The following is a 24063-nucleotide window of genomic DNA, read 5'->3' on the forward strand; positions in this document are numbered from 1 at the left end:
CTTGAACCTCTCAGGCAGATTAACATGTGCTCCTCCAGGTTCCTGTAATCACTGACTCTCGTGTGACCCTTTACTTTCGAAGTGATTGTTGACTTGCGTGTCCGCTCCCCACACTACACTTCACTCTCTTGAAGGGCAGGAAGTATTTTTTTTTAAATTTGAATTTCTAATGTGCATAGCACATACTAGGAGTTCAACAGCATGTGAATGAAATCAAATAAATACACTGATTTAGCCATGAGGGGAAGGAAGAATGAAATGAGCCAGTAATACAGATAGAAACATACTGGAATATATCAATCAGGTCCCAGACAGAGTCAAGAACAGATTTTGTTCTGTTGAGACAGTCTCACTCTGTTGCGCAGGCTACAGGTGGCAGAATCTCAGCTCACTGCAAGCTCCGTCTCCAGGTTCAAGTGATTCTCTTGCCTCAGCCTCCTAAGTAGCTGGGATTACAGGCACATGTCACGACACCTGGCTAATTTTTGTATTTTTAGTAGAGATGGGGTTTCACCATGTTGGCCAGGCTGGTCTTGAACTCCTGACCACTAGTGATCTGCCTGTCTTGGCCTCCCAAAGTGTTGGGATTACAGGTGTGAGCCACTGCGCCCAGCCAAGAAAAGTTTTTAACTAGTATCCTCTTCTTATTTTTGAGGCAGAGTTTCACTCTTGTTATCCAGGCTGGAGTGCAATGGCATGATCTCAGCTCCCTGCAGCCTCTGCCTCCCATTTCAAGTGATACTCCTGCCTCGGCCTCCTGAGTAGCTGGGATTACAGGCATGCACCACCATGCCTGGTTAATTTTTTTTGTATTTTTAGTAGAGATGGGGTTTCACCATGTTGGCCAGACTGGTCTCGAACTCCTGACCTCAGGTGATTGATCTGCCTCAGCCTCCCAAAGTGCTGGGATTACAGGTGTGAGCCACTGCGCCTGGCCCGGTATCCTCTTTTATTCACACCCTGCTGCTACTGCCAGGTCTATTTTTCATGTGGAGCATCTATTGTAAGGCAGAAAGTAAGGCCTTGCATACTCTCACACTGCTAATATAAATATAGCTCTTACGACTCATAAGAAAAAGAAAATAACTCAACAATTGGAGAAATGAAACTGAAACAATAATTTTATAGAAGAATAAATATTATTGGAAAGTTAGCATATAAAAATTTTTCTATCAGAAGGGTGTGGTGGCTCACGCCTGTAATCCCAGCACTTTGGGAGGCTGAGGCAGGTGGGTCACGAGGTCAGGAGATGGAGACCATCCTGGCTAACACGGTGAAATCCCCTCTCTACTAAAAATACAAAAAAAAAAAAAAATTAGCTGGGTGTGGTGGCGGGCACCTGTAGTCCCAGCTACTTGGGAGGCTGAGGCAGGAGAATGGCGTGAACCTGGGAGGCGGAGCTTGAAGTGAGCCAAGATAGTGCCACTGCACTCCAACCTGGGCGACAGAGACTCCATCTCAAAAAAAAAAAAAAAAGAAAAAAGAAAAAAAAATTGTTCTATAACATTATTAACTAAAGAAATATAGGCTGGGCATGGTGGCTCACGCCTGTAATCCCAGCACTTTGGGAGGCTGAGGCGGGCAGATCACGAGGTCAGGAGTTCAAGACCAGCCTGGCCAACATGGTGAAACCCCATCTCTACTAAAAATACAAAAATTAGCCAGGTGTGATGACAGGCGCCTGTAGTCCCAGCTTCTTGGGAGGATGAGGCAGGAGAATGGTGTGAACCTGGGAGGTGGAGCTGGCAGTGAGCCGAGATGGTGCCACTGCACTCCAGGCTGGGTGACAGAGCAAGACTCCATCTCAAAAAAAAAAAAAAAAAAAGAAGAAGAAATATAAATTAGAAGAATTAAAACTAACTTCCTCCTCTTAGATGGGCAATGATTTAAAACAATAACATCCAATGCTCCCGAGTATGTGGGAAATAAAAAATCTCAGATGTTAGAGGCAAAGCATGCAAAAGGAACACCCCTGAGGAAGGCAGTTTGGTAGGATCTACAACGCTGACCTGGCTTTTCCTCTACTTGAAACCTAGGCTTCAGAAATATTTGTACAAATACATATGTAAAAAAGCATTCACCTCAATGTTGTTTAAACCAGGGGTTGGCAAACTTTTCCATAGATGTAAATATTTTCAGCATTTCAAGCCATATTCTGTCACAACTACTCAACTCTGTTGGTGCAGAGTGAAAGCAGCCATAGGTGATACATAAATAACAGGGCATGGCTGTGTGCCAATAAAATCTGATTAACAAATACAACCAGCCCCTAGCTTTGACTAATGAAAACTCTTAATCCAAATGTGCATCAACAGACAATCAGTTGAATAAATCATGGTATTTGGTAGAATAAGATGTAGCTATTACCAGAAATGTAGTTAGATCTGTAGGAGTAAGATCTGTATGTACTGATTTGGAAAGACAGACAAGGGATAGCTTTAAGGAAAAAAAAAAGCAAAGTTTTATATATCTATATCTCTCTACGTATATAAAGAGAATATACATTATATAGAGAGATGTAGTATGTAAATCTCTATCCATCTATGAATGATATATATAGGCTATCAATCAATCAATCAATGATATATATAGGCTGGGGCAGTGGCCTGTAATACTAGCACTTTGTGAGGCTGAGGCAGGTAGATTGCTTGAGCTCAGGAGTTTGAGACCAGCCTGACTAACATGGCAAAACCATGTCTCTACCAAAAAAATACAAAAATACAAAAATTGCCAGGCATGGTGGCATGTGCCTGTGGTTTATACACACACACACACACACACACACAGAGATTGAGAGAGAAAGAGCAACGACCCCATTTCTGTTTTGTTTTCCCAATTCAGCATAAAAAACATCCACAGATATTTGAAAGAATATATACCAACTCCTTATCCGTAAAAACTGTTTTGGGGCGGGGGATGAAAACTTCATTTTCTGCATATGATACTTTTTTTTAATGTTTGGATTTCTATGCCAAAAACAGCTACTATTTTTAATTCAGAAAAGTATGAAATTTTTAAATGAAACAAAAAGCAACCAGGAAACTTTCTAAAATCTTATAAAAAGAAAAACAACTGTTTTGGTTCTATATGGTATAAGCCATCATTTTATACCTGCAGACATATTTTCCTCATTTGCAACCACAGTATTCACACGTTTCTGAATTCTATTTCTTGTAACTTACTATTCTAACAGATTCTTTCATGATTCAACAGGTGATACACCATAATTTATAAGCCACTGTTATGTTTTAAATTATTTCCCTTGTGGAAGTATTACAGATTGTTTTGCAAAACACCACCTTTGTGTATATTCATGTGTATATATTATTGTATTAAATAGCTTTCCTAGGAGAGAGATCAGTGAGTCAATACAGAAAACTTTTTGGTTTCTTACTATTTCTACATTGCTTTCCTAAGGGTAGTTACTGGTTGACAATGTAACCAGCAGGATACACATATAGTGCAGCGTATAAACAGAAGTCCTTATAAAAAACAGCTACCAAATGTTACACGCGTGCCACATGCCAAGCTCATCTACTCTCTACCATGCAATTTACATGCCATGTTGCTATATTTAATGTAATTCTTACACAACAACCCTGTCAGAGAGGTATTATTATTATCCTCATTGATACAAGAACAAACAAGTGTAGAGGAACTGAAAGAGTTAATTCATGTGACGTACTTAAAACGCTACCTGTCATATGAAGAGGCCAGACTAAACTGCTATTATTACTATTGGTAAAAATAATGCTATTGCTTTGTCAGGCATTTTGGGTGTTACAGAGTTAGTTTTACCAAATTGTCTTTTAGATTATGGTATTTAGCACACTTTAGGGATATTACAAGAAACAGCCATGTATCTAATAGAAGGTAGAATAATTTGAGCACAGTCACAAACCAATTAAGTGGTGGAGCTAGGATGTGAACCTACCTCTCTGTAGAGAAGTCAATTGCTATATCTTTACTCTATTTTGCCTCCTTGGCCACAACCCTCTATTAGATACCTGGCTGTTTCTTGTAACACTCCTTAAGGTGTCCTAAATATCGTAATCTAAAAGACCACTCAGTAAAACTCATTCTGTAATGCCCAAAATGCCTGATGGCTTTTTTTTTTTTTTTAGATGGAGTCTCACTCTGTTGCTCAGGCTGAAGGCTGAAGTGCAGTGGTACGATCTTGGCTCACCGCAAGCTCCGCCTCCTGGGTTCATGCCATTCTATTTTTTACCAATAATAACAATAACTATTTAGTCCATCCTCATCATATGACAGGTACCATTTCAAGCACTTCACATGAATTAACTCTTTCAGTTCCCAAAACATACAAATGAGATAGTTACTAGTATTATCCTAACCAATTAACAGGTTAGGAAACTGAGGCACAGAGCTATTGCCATGTGCCCAAGGTTATGCATCTAGTTGGTGGAGAAGCCAGGTTAGAATGAATCAGTTCAGCTCCAGAGTCCATAATGCACCCCTAATCACTATTCTGTACTGTCTCCAATCACTATTCCGTACTGTCTGCAAGTGAAATTCTCTCCTCTGTTAGAATCCAGAGGCCTTCGAAAGGCATATTTAAAAAAACAATTGTACTAACATAGCATAAAGTAAGTGAGAATCACTAATTCTTATTACTTGACGTTTTAGAGAAGCCTTTCGATTTTATCACTTCTAGTAACACGCTAAAATTCAACTGGCCAAGCTCAGTGACAAGCCAAGATGACGGTGGCAGAGCCCGCCCAGAGCAGCGCACCTTGGGGGTCATGCCGTTGGTGATGCAGAAGGCCAGGTGCTGCAGGATGCTCTCCATGCTGTGGTAGTGCTGCTGCCGGGTGGTGCGCAGGTACTTCTGGAGAGCCCTGGCCATGGAGGGGAAAATGGCCTGGGCGGCCTCCCTAGGGTCCATCACCTCCCCTGGGGCTTTCTGCTGCTCCTCGACCTGCAGACGCTGAATGTGGATGAAGGCCTCTTCCACTGCAACCACCAGCCTAGAAGGTGATGCAATACTAAGTAATTAGGATGGTGCCTGCCACAGGGTGTGCGAATAGAATGACACTTGTCCACCCTGCTGTGGCCTGACCTGCCAACATATTCAAGGCCCAATCACGCTGCTTGCATCCTTCCTTAGTTGTACCCCAGAGGGTGGAGAGGGAGGAAGGGAGAAAGAAAAGCAACAGCAAAAATAACATGTGGAACAGGGGCCCCAGGTGTCGGGGGGAAAGAGCCCCAGGACTGGGAGATGAAACTCTGTTCTCAATTCTGTCACCAATGAGCTTGGGAAATGCACTTAAGTCCTTTTTTCATCTCTGCAATGGTTAGATGAAAAGAGTTCTAAGGCCTCTCCAACTGGCTATAAAAGGCTCTGTACAGAGAGAGGTGGTTGGTGGTGCAGAAGCAGCCCTGCAAAGAAGCAGAGCTGCATGCTCCCTGGTCCAGCCACCCACACTAGCAGCCCCTGGGAAACAGGAAGAGGCACAGCACACATGATGCAATGCACTTCTGTCCCCTTCAGTGAATATGACCTGATGGTGAACACCGGCAAGGGTCCAGGGGTGCAGAACAGGCCCACTCAAGTGTGGGCAGGGGCCCAGGAGGACCAGTACCACCCAGGAATCTGTTAGAAATGCCATTTCTTGGGCCCAACTCCACACCTACTGAGTAGGGCTTTTGCAGGCAGAGCCCGGAACCTGCATCCTGTATTTGAACAGCCCTCCCAGTGATGCTCATATAGCCTTCAGTTTAAGAAACACTGGAGCAAGGTGCACTCCAGAGGTGTCCCCACAGGTCATGTTTTTAAACAGAAACCTCAGTCTAGTGGTAAAAAAGGAAAGATTAAAAGTCTACAAGAGGCCGGGCATGGTGGCTCATGCCTGTAATCGCAGTACTTTGGGAGGCTGAGGCAGGCAGATCACTTAAGGTCAGGAGTTTGAGAACAGTCTGGCCAACATAGCAAAACCCCTTCTCTACTAAAAATACTAAATGTTAGCTGGGCGTGGTAGTAGGCGCCTGTGATCCCAGCTACGTGGGAGGCTGAGGCATGAGAATCACTGGAACCTGGGAGGCAGAGGTGACAGTGTGCCAAGATCTTGCCACTGTACTCCAGCCTGAGCAACAAAGTGAGATTCTGTCTCCAAATAAATAAATACATAAAAAAAATAAAAATTCAAAAGTCTGTAAGAGGGTACTGGCATCAGGAGGGCAGTATACCTTGCTTTCCGCTTCTTTACTCGCCGTTCGTGTTCAGCCTCTTCGTAATACAGTTCATTGTGGCTTGAGTCCCTGCGCCGAGCAGCTGCAGCAATCATGGCCCGGGACTGGCCAGTGGCATTGTTACTGGGGCCTTCGGGGAAAGGACAGTGAAAGAATAGTGTTAATACCACAAGGCTGGGAAACAGAGCAGAAAACTAGTACTGCAATCTGTCAATGTTGTCTACCCATCCCCTATGAAACACACATACACAAATACTAAAGGTCACTTCCCAGGAGGGTAAACTGTGCCCCGGATCCGCATTCACTATGTCCAAGGCAAGAGAGCAGAGGAATCTCCCTAAACCCCAATCTGGTCAGTGGGAATGGAAAAAGAACTCAGAAGGGGATGAAGAATGCTTGACAATTAAAATGTTGGCCAAAAACAACACACAGAGTGTGCTGAAGATGTTACCATCTGTTACATAAAGTTTCAGTTTGGCCATAAGGGCAGCTGGGACATCAAATTTCAGCAACAAGACAATGAGACAGAATGAGAGGGATGGGGAGAACAAGGACAGACAGACAAAAAAGAAAGTCAAAGGACATGAGACACTGAGTCTAAAATGGAAAGCAAGCTATGCTGGAATGTCATGGCAGCTACAACTTTTACAGGAAATACCAATATTAATGACCCATTAATGAATACAGACTCAGAAGTCCTGTCCTGTCCTAACCATTGACCACCTTAACTTTTCAGAAACATAGGCAGATTTCTGGCTTTCTTATGGATGATCTACTTGGCTGGTGACTTGGTTTCACTAGTGGGAATCTTTGCTAAGTTTTCAGATCACAGATTAAATTTACCAATCTTTCAGGCTTCGTGAGGGAGCTCACACCTCATATAGCCAAAAAATAAACAATTAAATAACTGGGAGGATATTACCACCAAAAATTGACACTGTATATAAATCACTTGACTCGTTGACAATATAATCCTCTCTGAGGGTTTGCAAAGTTCTTGCCCTCACCCAGTGTACCCAGTAAGAAATGACACCGCATCCTGTTTCTTGCACTTAACCATCTGATACCCTGAAACATAGCTTGGACTTACCCAGTCTGGCCTCCAGCCTCCTGCCACCCACTCAACTCCGGCTCCTAGCCACGAGTAAGAAGTGCCTGTAGGTATCTCACCAGATGCCTGAACTACTGAGATTTCTAGTCTTAATGATTTAGGTAGCTTTCTGAGTCTGTGGGTAATGTGCACAAATTTTGAAAAGCAACCCTTTCCTAATAGCTTCCAATATAAGGTGAGGCTGGCAGAAGGCAGGAAACACACACCACTGCTGTTTTCAATCATAAAATCTCAAAATGAACAGGCTTCCCACATAGGTAGATGGTAAATCAACACTTCTCTAAAAATGTGTCTGCCTACATAAAATAGAGAAATTGTTCTGAAACGAGAATGTACCATAAAGGTAGGCCCAGAGAGGAAGCAGAACCAAACGTACCATGAAGCTTAAATAGTCACCCAACTGTGCCCCTATGAGCACTGCAGACACCCTTTCAAGGCACATACCATCTACATTGTAGACTTTCAGCCCGGCCATGTGCTTGGCTGCTCGGAATTTGGAGGCTGTTAGGAGGTTTGGGTTATAGATGGTGAAATCTTTGTAGTAATTTTCTAGGACCACCAATGCTGCTCGTTGGATACTGAGAAAAAAAGAACAAAATTAATGCAAAGCTTTTTCACTGAATACGCAGGTCCTAAATGAAAAATCCTCTTTTAGAGTTAGGTCAAGGAACACAACATCAAAGATCATCTCATACAGAAGTCCACTGGGTTCTACCACACCTCTGGTCTCCAGGATGAGAACTTAAAGCTGAAACTAAGCCCCATGGCCAAGTGGCTTCTGTGCCCTCTCCTGGACCTGTGATTAGCCGTATCCCATCTACCCCTTTGTTGAAAGAGGAAGAAGTTGTAACTCATAACTTACATTTAGTTTTAGGCACCCAAGAACTTTTTCTATATTTCCTCGGTTTACAAAAGAAGAAACTGAGGAACCCCCCCCAAAGGGCAAGAGGCTTACTAATGGTTGCAGGGCTAATAAGTGAAAGAACAAAGTATAGATTCAGGTTTCTAAGGTCCTCATTCAAGGTTTTGTCCCCTAGGCCTCGGTGCCCCTGGGTGTGAGGAATCCTGGAACTTAGGTTTTATACAGACCAGAACAACTGCAGCCATCCAGGGCAGAGTGTACTTAAGAGGGCCTCAGCCGGGCACGGTGGCTCATGTCTGTAATCCCAGCACGTCGGGAGGCTGAGGTGGGTGGATCAGGACTTTGAGACCAGCCTGACCAATATGATGAAACCCCCTCTCTATTAAAAATACAAAAACTATCCGGGCGTGGTAGCACATGCCTGTAATCCCAGCTACTTGGGAGGCTGAGACAGGAGAATCACTTGAACCTAGGAGGCGGAGGTTGCAGTGAGCCAAGATTGCGTCATTGCACTCCAGCCTGGGCAATAAGAATGAAACTCAGTCTCAAAAAAAAAAAAAAAGAGGGCCTCCACAGAGACCACCTGATCTTTCTGGGTCCCCCTACCCCTTGGACTGCTATCTCTGGCCTTTGGCAGAGGGGTATGAAGGTGACTATCCATGTTCTGATATTCTAGGTCTCCAACCTATCCTCTGCTTGGTCGTCAGAGAGCAGCAGGGGAACAAAGAACAGGTACCATCAACAAGTGGGAGAGAGGATGTGGGAGGGCACTTACAATTGGAAATGAGTCTAGACAGCAAAAGAATATGCTCTTGGTCTACAGTGCATGACACTTGCCACTTTAAGAACACCTTGCAATGATACAGCAAGGGTTTGCACATCCCTGATTCTCATTTCACCCTCACAGTCATTCGAGGTAAGAAAATTGAGGCTCAAAAATCTATGACCTGCACAACAGCATGTAGTCAATAAGTAGGAGACCTGGAACTCTGACATGATTTACAAACCTCCAAGTTGGGCTTTCCGGGAACATGTAGCCTCTGTGTAACAGTGTACGTGCTGACATCTCCAACCACCACCATGTTAAATACCATAGATATATTTTTATCTTGCCCTTTAGATTTTCCTTTCTAGTACTCTGCTAAGCAGATCGGCTTACAAGGATTATTTGCAGTAGCCGGAGCACCAGGACGGGGCTCCCTTTGATTCCTGGATGACGGCACTGTGTTCCAACACTCTCAGGGTGGCTCAGGGATCTTCACTTCACACCAAGGCAAGGGAGCTCCTAAACCATCCGCTGGAAATTCTGTCGACCCACCTCTTTGGCTCCCCTTGGAGCTCTGCTTCAAGACTTTAACAGAGTTGAATCTGGAAGTCAGTCAGCTAACCTGCTTAAGAGCAGAATCATGGCAAAGCTTTCTGAGTTATATCCCCAGCGGTGCCTGCATTCAGTTGGTACTTAATGTTGTCCTAGATAATGTACAGTCATGTGAGGCTGGGGAACACTATCAGGGGAAATCTGGTGAGACCAACTTTGCATGATAGAAGTAAACCTAAGACTCCTAACAGCAAATTTGCATTTCAAAAATTCTGATCATTCAATTAACTCAGTTGCTCACTCGTCATTCCGTATTTGAGTGCCTGTGTCTGCTAAGCACTGGGAATATCAAGATAGACAGAAGGAGCTCCTCCTTAGTCGGTACATGGAGCATGAACCCCATGACAGTGAGTGTGCTCTCATGCTGGAACACGTGGGTCTAAGTAAGCACGGAGAAGAGCTTCTGGCTGCCTGGGACAGGGTGCAGCCTTCCTGAGGTGGCGGCCTTGTGTGGAGATTTGTGTGTCACAAGAGCTCTTCCTGCAGAAGTCCACTCTGCTTGCCCTGAAAGTCTCACCTAGCAATCTCCAAGTCAATGTGGCTCCAACCCCGTCCTTGCCCCCTGTCCACGGCATTCTCCAGAGAGAGGCAAGTGCTTCTTTATTCCTGCCCCATCCAGATATTCATCGCAGCCCTCCCCCTGATCTCTCTCTCTACACACACACACACACACACACACACACAGACACACACACACACACACACACACACAGATACACACAGAGACACACACACACACAGACACACACACAGACACACACACAGACACACACACACACACAGACACACACACACAGACACACACACACACAGATACACACACACACACACAGACACACACACACACACAGACACACACACACACACAGACACACACACACAGATACACACAGAGACACACACACACAGACACACACACACACACAGATACACACACACACACAGACACACACACACACACACAGACACACACACACAGATACACACAGAGACACACACACACACACACAGATACACACACACAGACACACACAGACACACACACTCTCTCTCTCCCTGGTGTGCCTAGCTCAGCTCTCACCCCTGTGTGTGCCTTTTCCGGAGTGCCTAGGCTTTGGGAGGCAAGGAGCCCCTCTGCATGGCTGTAAGACTCAGTTTACACACACACACCCACTAGGGTTCAAACCCACTTCATCCCCTCCTCTAATGATACAGAAACATCTCCAGGCCCCTGGATTCCCAATAGAAAAGTATTACCTTGATCTAAATTTAAAAATTAAAAGGCAATCATCAGAAGTTCTCCTCAGAACCATCTCCAACTCAAAACTGTCTTGTGGTTGCTGAGTTTTGGTTTTCTGTTCAGCGAGGCTGCGAGGAGGGGCCAAGGGAATCCCACTAATTCAGCTGCGGCGGGTGAGGGGATGGCTGGGTCAAAGCCTCCCAGCTGTGTCTCTTACCCTCCACCCTGTGAGTGCGATGCACTGCCCCGAGCAGTGGCTTCTGTCTCCAGCAGGGCTCCTGGCTCACTGCCTTCCAGCATGGGGCCTCAGCAGATGCTCTCCAAATGGGCCAAGTCCACAGCCTACCTGACAGCCCCCTCAGAGCAAAGTCCTGGCATCCCAGGAAGTGCCCAGGGTGGGGGTGGGTACCGTGAGATGCCAGCCCTGGGTGTCACAGGCACAGCTCTCACAGTCTTCCCAAGGAGTGAGAGCCTTTGCTCAGAAATACCAAACAAAGGGAAAGCGCAGGCGTCCTGCACTCCCTCTGGCTCTGCCCTCTCAGAGAAGCAACGGGATGACTCAGAGCCTGGCCAGCTCCCAGGCTGAGAAGCCAACGCTGGAGCTGAAGGGATCTCAGGGAGAAGTTGATAAACACCTGCAAGAGTGTGCATGCTCGCACCTACAGAGGATAGTCTGTCTGATGTCCAGCATATCTAGCAATATTAGGGAATGAGAATTTCCAAGTAACTAAATAAACACATAACTCAAGTGCACGACTTAAACCAAATGGTTGTGACCTTTCGGGATAAAATCCAATATGCCTTTCTTCATCTTTTATTTTTTGAGACAGTCTCCCTCTGTCACCCAGGCTGGAGTGCAGTGGCATAATCTCGGCTCACTGCAACCTCCACCTCCCAGGTTCAAGAGATTCTCCTGCCTCAGACTCCCAAATAGCTGGGACTACAGGCACGTGCCACCATGCCCAGCTAATTTTTATATTTTTAGAAGAGACGGGGTCTCACCATGTTGCCCAGGCTGGTCTTGAACTCCTGAGCTCAAGTGATCTGCCCACCTTGGTCTCCCAAAGTTCTGGGACTACAGGTGTGAGCCACTGTGCCGGGCCTTTCTTCATTGTTTTGAAGAGAGTGAGGTCTGTGATGTATGACTTAAGTCTTCTTGATTACTCCAGATGATTACGCATCTTAACACTTAGCTGTGCCATGTACATAATGCAGTGAAGACACTGGATTCCATCAGGAGGTGGAGGCCATCTATCCCCACTCTGTCCCAGGCTGCAGCAAGTATGAATAGGTGAGGTTGTTTAGTTTACATTTTTTTCTACATTCTCCCTCCCTACTGGCTATCAGTCATTCCTAATTACTACGCCATGGCCTCGGTCATAGCCCCAGGAGACCAGGACGCAGGGAGCAGCCGTTCCTTCCACCACTGTCAGCGCCCAGCATTCCTCCTGCCTCGATTCCTCTCCACCCTCCAAATATGGAAGGAACCACAAAGCCAACGCAGGACTGCCTTCTTTCAGGAAGCCTTTTCGAATCCTCCAGGCCCCGCTGATCTGTCCCTAAACTTGGAGTATCGAAGATGATGACACGTGACTTGTGATGTCTTCAAGGAAGGTGGTCTTGCCCCTTCAACAAGCTCACCTATGCAAATTCCTGACACACAGGAGACATGTCCTTTGGTTCCTCCATGGGTATATAATACTTGCAGGCTTAGCTTCTCTGTTCGTGCAATCTTAGAATTCCCATAGGCCTGAGATCAGTCCTGAATATGTATTTCAGAAAATCATGGACTTTCAGAGGCAAAAAGGGCCCCAGAGATGAACAAAAGCAAATCCTTCTACAAACCCCAGTCTCTAGAACAGACAATCTTGGGGAAATGTGGGAGGCAAGAAAAATCAAGTTGGTTAGAAACTTGCCCCCTCTGTTATCACCATTACATTCAGAGAGAAAAGGCTAGGTAGCCTGACTGAACAGGACCCCTGTATTGCTGTCAGGGGGAGCCTGAAGTACAGACTGCAGACTCAGCCCCCTCACAAACCTATGACAAGGAGCATTTTCCCAAGATAGAGGACTCTGTGCTCAACTGGTGCCGCATACCAACATATCTGCCTAGTCACAACCCCAGGAAAGAAATACCCTCTCCCAGACCACATAGATGTGTGGAAAACAGCACATGAAGGTACACCTAGTTGTGATAGAAATTCGCTTGAGACCAATGCATAAAAACCTCCTCAACCGGCTTGAGTGTAGGCTGGTCCAAACTTGAACTCCTGGGAAGGACAGACCAGCAATGGGTCTACATAACGGTCTAAGGGAATCCGACAGCTACATTTTAATTTAAAACTCACTGCTGACCACATTGCCTACTGGCCTACTTTCTTTGCAAGACAAAGAGGGTGGAATGAGAAAGGCTGTGGTCTTTTGTGTCTAATCAACCACGAAAAGCACTTCCAGTGTTGTTGACAACTGTTATATGACTGCCATGGCAACAGAGAAGAGGGGCTCGCCCTTGGGCTACATTTCTTAAACAGACCTGGAAAGAAGCACCTCAAAACATAGTTCAAATGTTAATGCACAAAAATCTGAAAGGCATATTTTTTAAAGATAAATTCTGAAGAAAAAAATACAAATCAAATTAATGCCCTGCATACCTAAACCATCCACTGCCTCCCCATGCTCTGTGCATGTCTGAGTCTGCACAGAGGCTGCGGGAGGAGGCACGCACAGTGCAATTGGTACAGACTTTGGCCCCAGATAACACGACTCCAGGCTCTCTCACTCATTCATTCAACTTGAACGAATTAGTCACTTCTTCAAACCTCATACTCTTCATCTGCAGGATGGGAAGAACAGCACAGAAAACCCTGCTTACCAAGATAAGTGGGCTCCAAAATACTCAGCAGCATAAAATGACTTACTGAAAGGCTAATGAATTGACTGGGGCAGGCCTGGTACAGGCAGCTACTCAGAACCTCCAGCAGCAGCCTGCGAGATCCAAGTATACCAGGTGCTGGCTGAGGTTGGCATCGCCCTAAGGCAGGTTACGTCTCATGAGCTTAAATATCCATTGAGATGATTCCAAGTTCTATGACATTCTGAGACTTCAAAGCTAGTTGGCATTTAGACCAGGAAAAATACTGGAGACTTGGGAGTTCGCCCTCCACTTCCCTGCTTCCTAAAGAGGAGCAGCCTGCCTGTTTAGGTCTATGCTGAAGATGAAATAACACATTTTAAAGTGCTTATTCAAAGTAAATAACTCATAAACGATAGCCACCATGAGCTTATATGGCCATATATGTTGAAGTGGCCAACTTGATCCCATGTGTGCCTGTACCAACCTCCCCCAGAGGCCCACCATGACGGTACTGCCATGGGAAATGAGCCAAGATGGGTCTACTCTGCAGTCTTCCTTAGGGACTGGGGCCACAAAGCTATGCTACTGTTTGTTTTTATGCAGTACTTCCTGCCAACTCTCAGCCTCCTGAAAATCAAACCTATGTATACGGAGGCATCCACTGTAGAAGGAGTACTAGATCCCAGAAGCTCTAGATTCCTGCTACCTACCCTGTAATCCTGTATAAGTCATTTCTCCTTTCTTGGCCTTTTCCTTGGCCTTTGATAAAGAGATAATACTGACTACCGCATGTGGTTGTTGAGAAGAGCAAATGAAATAATGACAGTGAAGGCATCTATAAACTATAATGCATTCTACAAACACAAAATATTATCTCATTACTCATAATGAGCATGAACATTATGCAGCAGGGATGGGGTTGGTTGATGGCTAGAATATACACATAGTCCCTAGGCACAAAAGCATGACCTCACTTCCATTTATACTGAACCTCAAAATTTTAGAAATGGAAGGAATCTTAGTGTTCACCCAAGCAGAGATTCAAGAATTAGAGAAATCAAGAGTCCATCAGTCCAATCTCCCAATCCATGTATCAATTATTTTTAAAAATTATTTTATTTATTTATTTATTTAGAGACGGAGTCTCACTCTGTCACCCAAGCTGGAGTGCAGTGGCATATCTCAGCTCACTGCAACCTCTGCCTCCCAGGTCCAAGCAATTCTCCTGCCTCAGCATCCTGAGTACCTGGGATTACAGGCACAGGCCACCATGGCTGGCTGATTTTTAGTAGAGACAGGGTTTCGCCTTGTTGGCCAGGCTGGTCTTGCACTCCTGACGTCAGATGATCCACCTACCTTGGCCTCCCAAAGTGCTGGGATTACAGGTGTGAGTCACCAAACCTGGCCAATTTTTATTTTTATTTTTGAGACAGAGTCTCCTTTGTTGCCCAGGATGGAGTGTAGTGGTGCAATCTCAGCTAACTGCTTCCCAGGTTCAAGCAATTCTCATGCCTCAGGCTCCAGAGTAGCTGGAACTACAGGCACATGCCACCACACCTGGCTCACTTTTGTATTTTGGTGGAGACGGATTTTCACCATGTTGTCCAGGCTGGCTCAAACTTCTGGCCTCAACGGATCCACCCATTTCAGTCTACCAAAGTGCTGGGATTACAGGCGTGAGCCACTGTGCCTGGCATCCATATACCAATTCTTTTTATAAGCTCCCAGATGACATCCAGCCTTTGCTTGAAAAGAAAGTTCATTTTCACATTGAAATGACCTTTCAGTTCTACCACTGGTTCACCCAATGCTTTGTTCTGAACCCAAGTCCCCCCTTCTCGTGAAAGCCTATTATACACTTGAAGGAAACAATTGTGGCCATAAACCACCTCCATTTTAACTCCCTCATTTTGTAGCTAAAGGAACCAAAGCCTAAAAAAATGTGTGCACACATGCACACATACACACAGATGCACACACAGTCCCTTCTATTTCCCATTCATTCACCCTCCCGTGAACTTGATTGTGGCTTCTGCAATCAAACTTGTACTCTTACATGTTATTGAAATCAGAAATTAACATTGAGATTTAGAGCTCATCCAGACTGATGCCCTCACACTTTATGGCCTGCAACTTCTCCCTGAGCAGGGAGAAGAGATGAAGACATCCCCTATGGACAAGTCCTTTTCAAGTTTTAGCCACATCTTTTCAAATATGAATTTGATCCCTTCAGCTAGGTCAAGAAAAATAGCTTTCTTCACATGTGGAAAATGTCAAAGTACTTCTTGCATGCTAATTCCCCAAATATATGCCAGGTCATTCTTCTCATTACCTAAGTACATGCTGACAGAAAAAGCACTAAAAAGTTTTCTTGTCATAGAGTAAAATCTGCAAAGATCTCCTTTTAGGGCATGCAGTCACTATCCTGAACGCCAGCTAAGGATGCTACATTCACAAAAATCTTAATAACTAGCCTCTCCAACTCCATCAAAAGCAGTTATAAATGATGAGCACCTGCTAAGTCCCCAGTACTGTGACCCGGATGTAAATGAAACCTTCCGGGGGCTTACACTCCAATCAGTGGTGAGCACCACTCAAACAGTAAGTACAGTCAAGTGATCCAGAGACCATGACAGAACATGCACACTAAGAAGAGGGGGATGGTGTTCCCACTGGGGATCCACAGTGGGGGCAAAGCTGGACCGTTAAGTCTTACAAGATGAATGATGGTCACACCATGGACAACAGGCTGTAAAGCAAATTCCAGGCAGAGAAAGCAGTGTGAGCAGAAACAGGCTGGTATTAATCCTCCCAAACATCCACAATAGAGCAACAGGGTCAGTGTTCAGTCACAGGACAGCACAGCTTGGAGAAACCTGTAGTGGCAAATAGTGTCTCTCAAAATGTGCATCTACCCAGAACTTCAGAATGTGACCTTATTTGGACACAGGGTCTTTGCAGATGTTATGTTTAGTTAAGGTAGAGTCATTCTGGTATCCGTATAAGAAAAGAGGTGGCCAGGCCTCTTTGGCTCATGTCTGTAATCCCAGCACTTTGGGAGGCCGACACAGGCAGATCACTTGAGGTCAAGAGTTCAAGGCCAGCCTGACCAACAAGGTGAAACCCCGACTCTACTAAAAATACAAAAATAAGCTGGGTGTGGTGGCGTGTGCCTGTAATCCCAGCTACTAAGGAGGCTGAGGCAGGAGAACTGCTTGAACCTGGGAGGCAGAGGTTGTAGTGAGCTGAGATCGCACCAATGCATTCATGCCTGGGCGAAAGAGTAAGACTCTGTCTCAAAAAAAAAAAAAAGAGGATATAACAGAGACCCACACGGAGGAGGTCATGTAATGACGGCGGCAGAAACTGGAGTGACACAGCCGTAAACAAAGGAACATGAAGGGTTGCCAGCAGCCACCAGAAACTAGGAAGAGGCAAGGAAAGATTCCTCCCTAGAGCCTTTGCGGGCAGCACAGCTGTGCCAACACCTACATTTTGTACTTTCTGAGAAGCAGAACTTTTAAGCCATTCAGTTTGTGCTATACTCTGTTACTTCAGCCTTAGGAAACTAATGTACTTGAACTTATGGAAGGAAGGGTGGAGGCAGGCTGGTCAATGGTAACTGAGGCTGCAGATGAACGCAAAGGTGAAAGCATGGGAGGAAGGAGGGTCAGTGGACAGGGACAACCAAAGGCGGCCAGTACTGAAGGCTGCCCAGGCACTAAGGCCACTCATTACCTACTTTTTAAGGTGTGCCTGTTCTGATGGCTGCATTTTAGGGCCCAAACCTAGGTCTTTGAGAAAATTCTAAAATGCAGAACCCCTAATACAAGTTGATTCAGCTTTCTGTGAAAACCTCCAGGTAGGGTGCAATAGCTGATGCTCTCAGTTTTACCCACCTGCTACTTCCTAGAAGAGTCCGTCAGGGCTAATCTACCTAGATGTATGGGCTTCACTGCTCCCCACACTTGGAGATAAATGACTTCAGTCTGACAGTCAGGACCATTTGTGGCAATATTTGTGTGAGTCCCACAGAAGAGAATATAATTAGCCCCTGGACGCTGAACGCCACCGCCTTCACTGACAACCAGGCACATGAGTGTTTATATCTCCCGGCCCTTCTGCCTTTTAATTAAAATGTTTGTCTCACAGCTGCATTTGGGAAGTTAGCTTACACAAGTCCCATAGATAACAGGCAATGATCACCTTGGAACTTGAGAAGGACAAAGAGGGGTAAAAACTGGAATTAGCTCATGTTTACTAACAGGTCTCATAACGAAGGCCTGGACTTGGTTGGACTTTCAGGATAGAGGAGGAGGGCCACAGGCTTCTGCTTGAGGTCTTGAGACACAGGAGACTGCCCACTCTGCAAAGGGAAACAGATCAGAGGCTCTGTGTGGCGGCTGAGCCCGCGGGAAGGCTCTTCCTCGGGCCACCTGGATTCACTCGAGTCCCGGGCCTGCTGGTGCCTCAGGTACACAGAATTTTCAGCAGCCGAATTCTCTGAACCAATATTTGAAGGCTGGAAAGCATGCCTGGCTTTTGCTTTGAAATTCAAGCTGTGGACAAGCCCTGCAGGGTATCTCCGCTGAAAGATGAACAAGCAGATGGGCAGCCTAGGATATCTAATCCCAGAGCGCCAAGGAATGGAATCAGCAGGACCTGGGAATCACAGAATGATCTCCAAAGTGCAGTGTGGGGGACACCCACAGCGCTTCTCCATGAGTCCCTAATAATACAAATAAAACTATACCCAGAGCATGCCCGGAGGACACCATTCTCTATCAACACTGGGAGGAGTTTGTGAGAACCAGAAGTAGCTAACAGCTCATGCAATGACCTGGTTCTTCTGGTCTCAGCAACTAAGCAATACAAGGTTGTTAACATGGACACCCCTCCTGGGCTTAACACCATGGCCCAGTGGCAGTTCTGAGTGCAGAGACACACTGCTGGTCTCCTGCGGAGCGGCTGAGATAGTTATGGCTGAAACCCTCTGGCTGCCTTCCCCACAGCACAGAGATGCTGGCAGACCTCCACTGCCGGGGCACCTAGGAGACACGCTTCCCTACAAGTGAGGGGCTTGGCTCTGCCACAGTCTGCCTGGGGAGCACGCAGCCCTGCTTGCAGGCCGCGACACAAACCTCGCCACGCTGCCACTTCCTTGCACAGTCCAACCTGCACTGTGCCTCCCCTGCCTGGGATGGGAACTCTGCTCTCTCCACGTCTTAAATTACAATGATGAATTACACCAAGATAAACAACAGAGCCATGGGGATCAAAGACAGCGGCCTGCTTAGGGCGTTCTAAGAAAAAGATTTAGATATGGACTCGAAACACCTCCACCCGACCCAGGATGTTGGACTGCCTCATCTTCCTCGTGAGTACGCAGGAAGGAGCACACCATGAAGTCTGGAGTCTGAGGCTTCCGGCCTGCCCAAGTGGATCTTGGTTCCCCAAAACCCAGGCCAGAGCAGAGCCGAGTGGCAGCTTTGCAGCCAGGGGAAGGAGGCTGCAGGCTGTTTGCCCTCCTGAGCACTCACGCCCCACCACTTTCACACTGTGTCAAGTCACACCCAGCCACTCGTGATGAGTGTGGAAAATACGGGCCCTGGCCTGCAGCGAGAATCCTCCAGGGAAACCAACAGCACAGCATTCAGGGAGTGTCACCCATCTCCCAGGGGCCGGGCCCCTAAGGAGACCATGAAAACCAGCTTCACCTTTGCCAGCTCCCTTCCCTGTGAGTCCTCTGGGCCTCGGCGCAAGGCTGTGGGCAGACGCCGTTGCGAGGGAAGCCATCCCAGCTGTGGCCGCTGGCAGGAGGCAGCTGAGTAAACACAGGGCTTCAGTGTGCAGCACCTTACACTCTCATTAAAGCCACTTTTAACAGGCACCACAGCACCAAACCACAAACGGCAGCTCCACTCCTGCCTTCAAAATTCTCCCACAGCAAAATAAGGCCTGAGCAAAACCCTCCACACTCTATGTTTTAGCCCTTACTTGCTCTTGTCCTTTGCTTTGCTATGGAGTGGGGGTGAGGACTGGAAAAATATCTTTATTAAAAAGTAATTACAGGAGTACAAAAACACACATTTCTAAAAATGAGATGGCATCTGAACCCACGATCGTAGTAACATGAGCCAAAACCACTGATGGTCATTTAAGAATTTTCCCAACGTTGCAGCCACTGGCTCTGGGCTCTTGGAGACCGTTGGTGCTCATCGTGAACACGGGATGGAGGGCGTGGCCCAGCATGAGAAACATGCCTACCAGTAATGTAATCACCGGCTTGGACATTACTTGACCCAGAATCACAAACATAAGATTTCAAAAGGAGCTGGAAATATCCTGGAATTACTGGAGTAACTTTAACCTCCCTAAGAGACTCTCCCTTTGTCACTTAAAACTAGAAAATCAAAGTGCAATCCAGAGAAGAAAGGCCCCCGTACAAGCTGGGAGGATGCCTGCATGAGCTGAAGAGAGGACAAGATGAGCTCTATTTCAACAGGTCAAAAGTCTCTGGGGTCAAAAGTCTCCAGTGTATGTAATATTCCTGTCTCAGCTCAGGCTGCTGTTACCAAAATGCTACAGACTAGGTAGCTTAAACAACAGAAATTTATTTTCTTACAGTTCTGAAGGCTAGGGGTCCAAGATCAAGGCTCCAGCCACTGTGGTTCCTGCTGAGGGCTCTTTTTTGGGCTTACAGATGGCCACCTTCTTTCTGTGGCCTCAAACAGCCTTTTCTAAGGGTGTGTGCAGAGAGAGAAAGCTCTCTCATATCTGTTCTTGTAAGGACGCCAGTCCTATGGGATCAGGGTCCCACACTGACTACATTTAACCTCAATTTCTTCCTTAGAGGCTCCATCTCCAAATACACCACACTGGAGGTTAGGGCTTCCACATATGAATCTGGGGGGACTACAAACATTCAGTCCATAACACTTCTTTGAATCTAATCACAACTGACAATGTGACAATCATAAACTTCCATTGCTTGAAAAGCAATCCAAGGATCATTTCCTCTAAAGAACAGGTGGTTCTGTGATTAGTTACCACATCTTTGATTAAAAGATCTGTATTAGTCCATTTTTATGCTGCTGATGAAGATATACCTGACTGGGTAATTTATACAGAAAAAGAGGTTTAACGGACTCACAGTTCCACATGGCTGGGGAGGCCTCACAATCATAGGAGAAGGCAAAAGGCACATCTTATAGACAAGAAAGAAAATGAGAGCCACCTCTTATAAGGTTTCCTCTTACAAAACCATCAGATCTTGTGAGACGTATTCACTACCACAAGAACAGTATGGGAGAAATTGCCCCTGTGATTCAATTAACTCCCACTGGGTCCCTCCCACAACATGTGGGAATTATGGGAGCTACAATTGAAGATGAGATTTGGGTGGCGACACAAAATCAAGGTCTATGGTCAGTGTCGATTTATAAGCTACTCTTTCTCAGTCTCAATGAATGAAGCATTTCTGACTCCAAAACTTTGACCCCGAAGCTTAAAAACCCAAACGGTTAAAACCTGCTGGCTGAATTGGGTAGAATGGAGCTTCAGAAACATAAATATCCTACAGAGTGGGCCACTGTGGAAAGTTTCCCAGAGTGCTGAGTCATTCCTGCTTTTGTGGTTTCTCTGTCTCCCTCCTTGTTGATGACTATCAGCTATCATTTTTCATTGATGTTCATATACCTCCTTAAAGCAGTGCTTTTCCCCCTCAAAACATGTTACTTCTGGGCTTTTTAAGGTATAGAAATCAATAATTAAATTGGTTAGAACTATATGCCAAATAAGAATAAACAGACTCTGAGAAAGAGTCCTAGGTGGTTGTGGGAGTCTGTGATATTGACCTTTACGCCCTAGTAGCCTCTGTCTTGTGTCGTCCTCTCCCCTTAAATGTGGGATAGGGCTGTGGCTTGCTTTCTCCAAGAGAATGCAATAGAAATAATACTGGGACAATTCCAGGCCCAGACCTTAAAAGGCCTGGGTGGGAGTTTCTGCTTTTGTGCTCTTGGGAGCCTTGAACTGCCATTTAAGAAGTCTAGCAACCTGGTGCGGAAACAACACGCAGAGGCCACGAGAAGGAGAGAATATATAGGAAAAGAAGGAGGACAGAATACACAGGAAAAGAAAGTCAGCCTTGGCTGACTCACCGTGTGAGTATAATCACACAGGACCATGGGCAGGATCAGTTAAAGAACCTCCTGGCTGAGCCCAATCCATGCTGCAGAATTGTGACAAATACTGTATTGGTTGTTTTAAGCTACTAAGTGGTGGGGTAGTTGTTGCACAACAATAGATAAAAGATATCTTCTTTGAGACACGTGAAGTATAGAAAGTTAAAAAGGTCTGACCAAAGGCTCAAACCTACTGCTATGACTTTAAGGACCAAGCTTTGTCAACTGAGTGAATAAAATAACCAGTGGAGCTAAGGAATGGACCTCAGAGTGCAAGCCATCTTGACAATCCACCACATTCTCTGTTCCAGCCCTAAGCTCTGTGTTAAGTGAAACACAATAATGTATACAAAAATAGCTGGCAATCAGGCTGGCACATGGGAAACACTCGAAAAATGCTTCTGGGTTTGTTCATGTGTTCCTAAAGCAGTGATGTGAACACGAACCTATCTATTCAGAGGTAGTATGGTGAAATGGGTAAGATCATTCTGGAAGCAGAGAGCCTGGGCTCAAATCCTGGATCCCACAATTACAAACGGGGCCTTAGACTTACCTGACTCTCCCACGCCTCAGTTTGCTCATCTGAAAAGGAGGCTGGCTACCAGAACCTACCTCACATGATTGTTGTGAAAACTGAGTTGCATGTTAAAAGATTAGAAGGTACGGCTGGGTGCAGTGGCTCATGCCTGTAATCCCAGTACTTTGGGAGGCTTAGGCAGGCGGATCACGAGGTCAGGAGATCAAGACCATCCTGGCTAACATGGTGAAATCCTATCTCTACTAAAGAAACAGAAAAAATTAGCCAGGTGTGGTGGTGGGCACCTGTAGTCCCAGCTACTCAGGAGGCTGAGGCAGGAGAATGGTGTGAACCTGGGAGGCGGAGCTTGCACTGAGCCAAGATCATACCACTGCACTCCAGCCTGGGCGACAGAGTGAGACTCCATCCCCGCCCCCTCAAAAAAAACAAAGATTAGAAGGTACCTGTTTAATTGTTTATCGTTAAGGTTTTCTTTTTCTGTCTCTGTTGTTCTACCATTTCACATTCAACCAGTCAATTATACTAGTGTCTGCGCCAGTATTCACAGTATTTCCCTTTGGAGGTTTCAAAACTGAAAAATGGTTACGATAATTGAATACCAATTTTTAGGCTCTTCTATTCTTCCAGGTTTCTCCTCAAATCAAGTCATATCAAAAGTCATTAGTCTCTGGTAACATCCTGGAAAAGTTAGCAACTTATTGTGAGAACGGGGTCAAGAAAAGTGACAAGCAAGGTGTGTACGGAAAATGACAAAGCGACTGTGTGAGACACCAGGATGCTGTAGACAGTGCGGTGGGGTAAGGGGTGTGATGCACAGGAAGGTGCTGATTCCCTGTGACCTTGAGCAGGTCTCTGACCCTGGGGCTTGGGGACCTCAACTGTAAGAGGGGACACCCCTACCCCACCTGCTCTGACCTCTGACAGGGCAGCAAGGAGGAGCAAATGAGTCCAAACCTATGAAAAGCTTTTCGTAACTCCTAGGGCACTGGGCAGAGGGTAGGAAGTATCTCAATCTATTTACGGTCTCTTACTTTCTGCAACAACTTTTTACATTTTTGAAAGTTTTCAAATAAGCCCAAAACTTCATTCTTGCCAACAAGCAGGGCCACAGCAAGTGCCTTTTATGAACTAACGAGAAGCCTGTTTTCTTTAAGAAACTAAAGAGTAGACATTCTTTTGACAATTCTCAAAAATAGCTCAGTCAATTCGATAAAATCATCTTTGAAAACATAAAAAAGAACTCACCATCGCTTGCTTGGCACCTAAGCCCGATAGGTTGCTGCCACGGTGAAGGCTTTACATAAAGGGAGAGCCGACAGCCTGTGATTCTGCTGGGTCTGATGGAGACCCTGCTATTCTGATTTCCGAGGCTTGCTTTGTCTATTCCCACTCCCTCTTCCCTCCTGTCTGTTTCTACACTTTACAAAAGGCCTTAGAAGTTGTATTTCTGGCCTAGTAACTCTTCTAGCCACTGCTGGGTTCAGACCAGATTTAGCCCAAGGATCGGCGGGTGACCAGGCCCACACAATGCCAGGAGGAAAGGTGCCAAGCCTGTTCCAGCTCTGGCAGACTGGCTGTCACTTGGGCATCTGGCTCTCCCTGAGGGCCCCATTTGTCAGCAAAGACGTAGCTCTTTCCCCAGCCATTCTTTCCACCTCCTAACCCAGGCTCTCCAGGAGAGGGACAA

The 24063-nt window shown here is 45.9% G+C and overlaps 1 protein-coding gene across 2 annotated transcripts in view; it reads right to left on the reverse strand.

Moving 5' to 3' along the window:
• Positions 1-24063, reverse strand: part of VANGL1 (VANGL planar cell polarity protein 1) — a 52429-nt gene that overhangs the window by 3385 nt on the left and 24981 nt on the right. For both annotated transcript variants that reach the window (XM_073008454.1, XM_073008456.1), the window contains 3 exons: positions 7766-7899; positions 6208-6340; positions 4754-4988 (listed from right to left, as the gene is read on the reverse strand). In XM_073008454.1, coding sequence (XP_072864555.1) covers positions 4754-4988; positions 6208-6340; positions 7766-7899 — 502 coding nt within the window. The remainder of the gene's footprint in view (positions 1-4753; positions 4989-6207; positions 6341-7765; positions 7900-24063) is intronic.

The sequence above is a fragment of the Chlorocebus sabaeus genome, chromosome 20, assembly GCF_047675955.1.
Source record: "Chlorocebus sabaeus isolate Y175 chromosome 20, mChlSab1.0.hap1, whole genome shotgun sequence".
Lineage (NCBI taxonomy): Eukaryota > Metazoa > Chordata > Mammalia > Primates > Cercopithecidae > Chlorocebus > Chlorocebus sabaeus.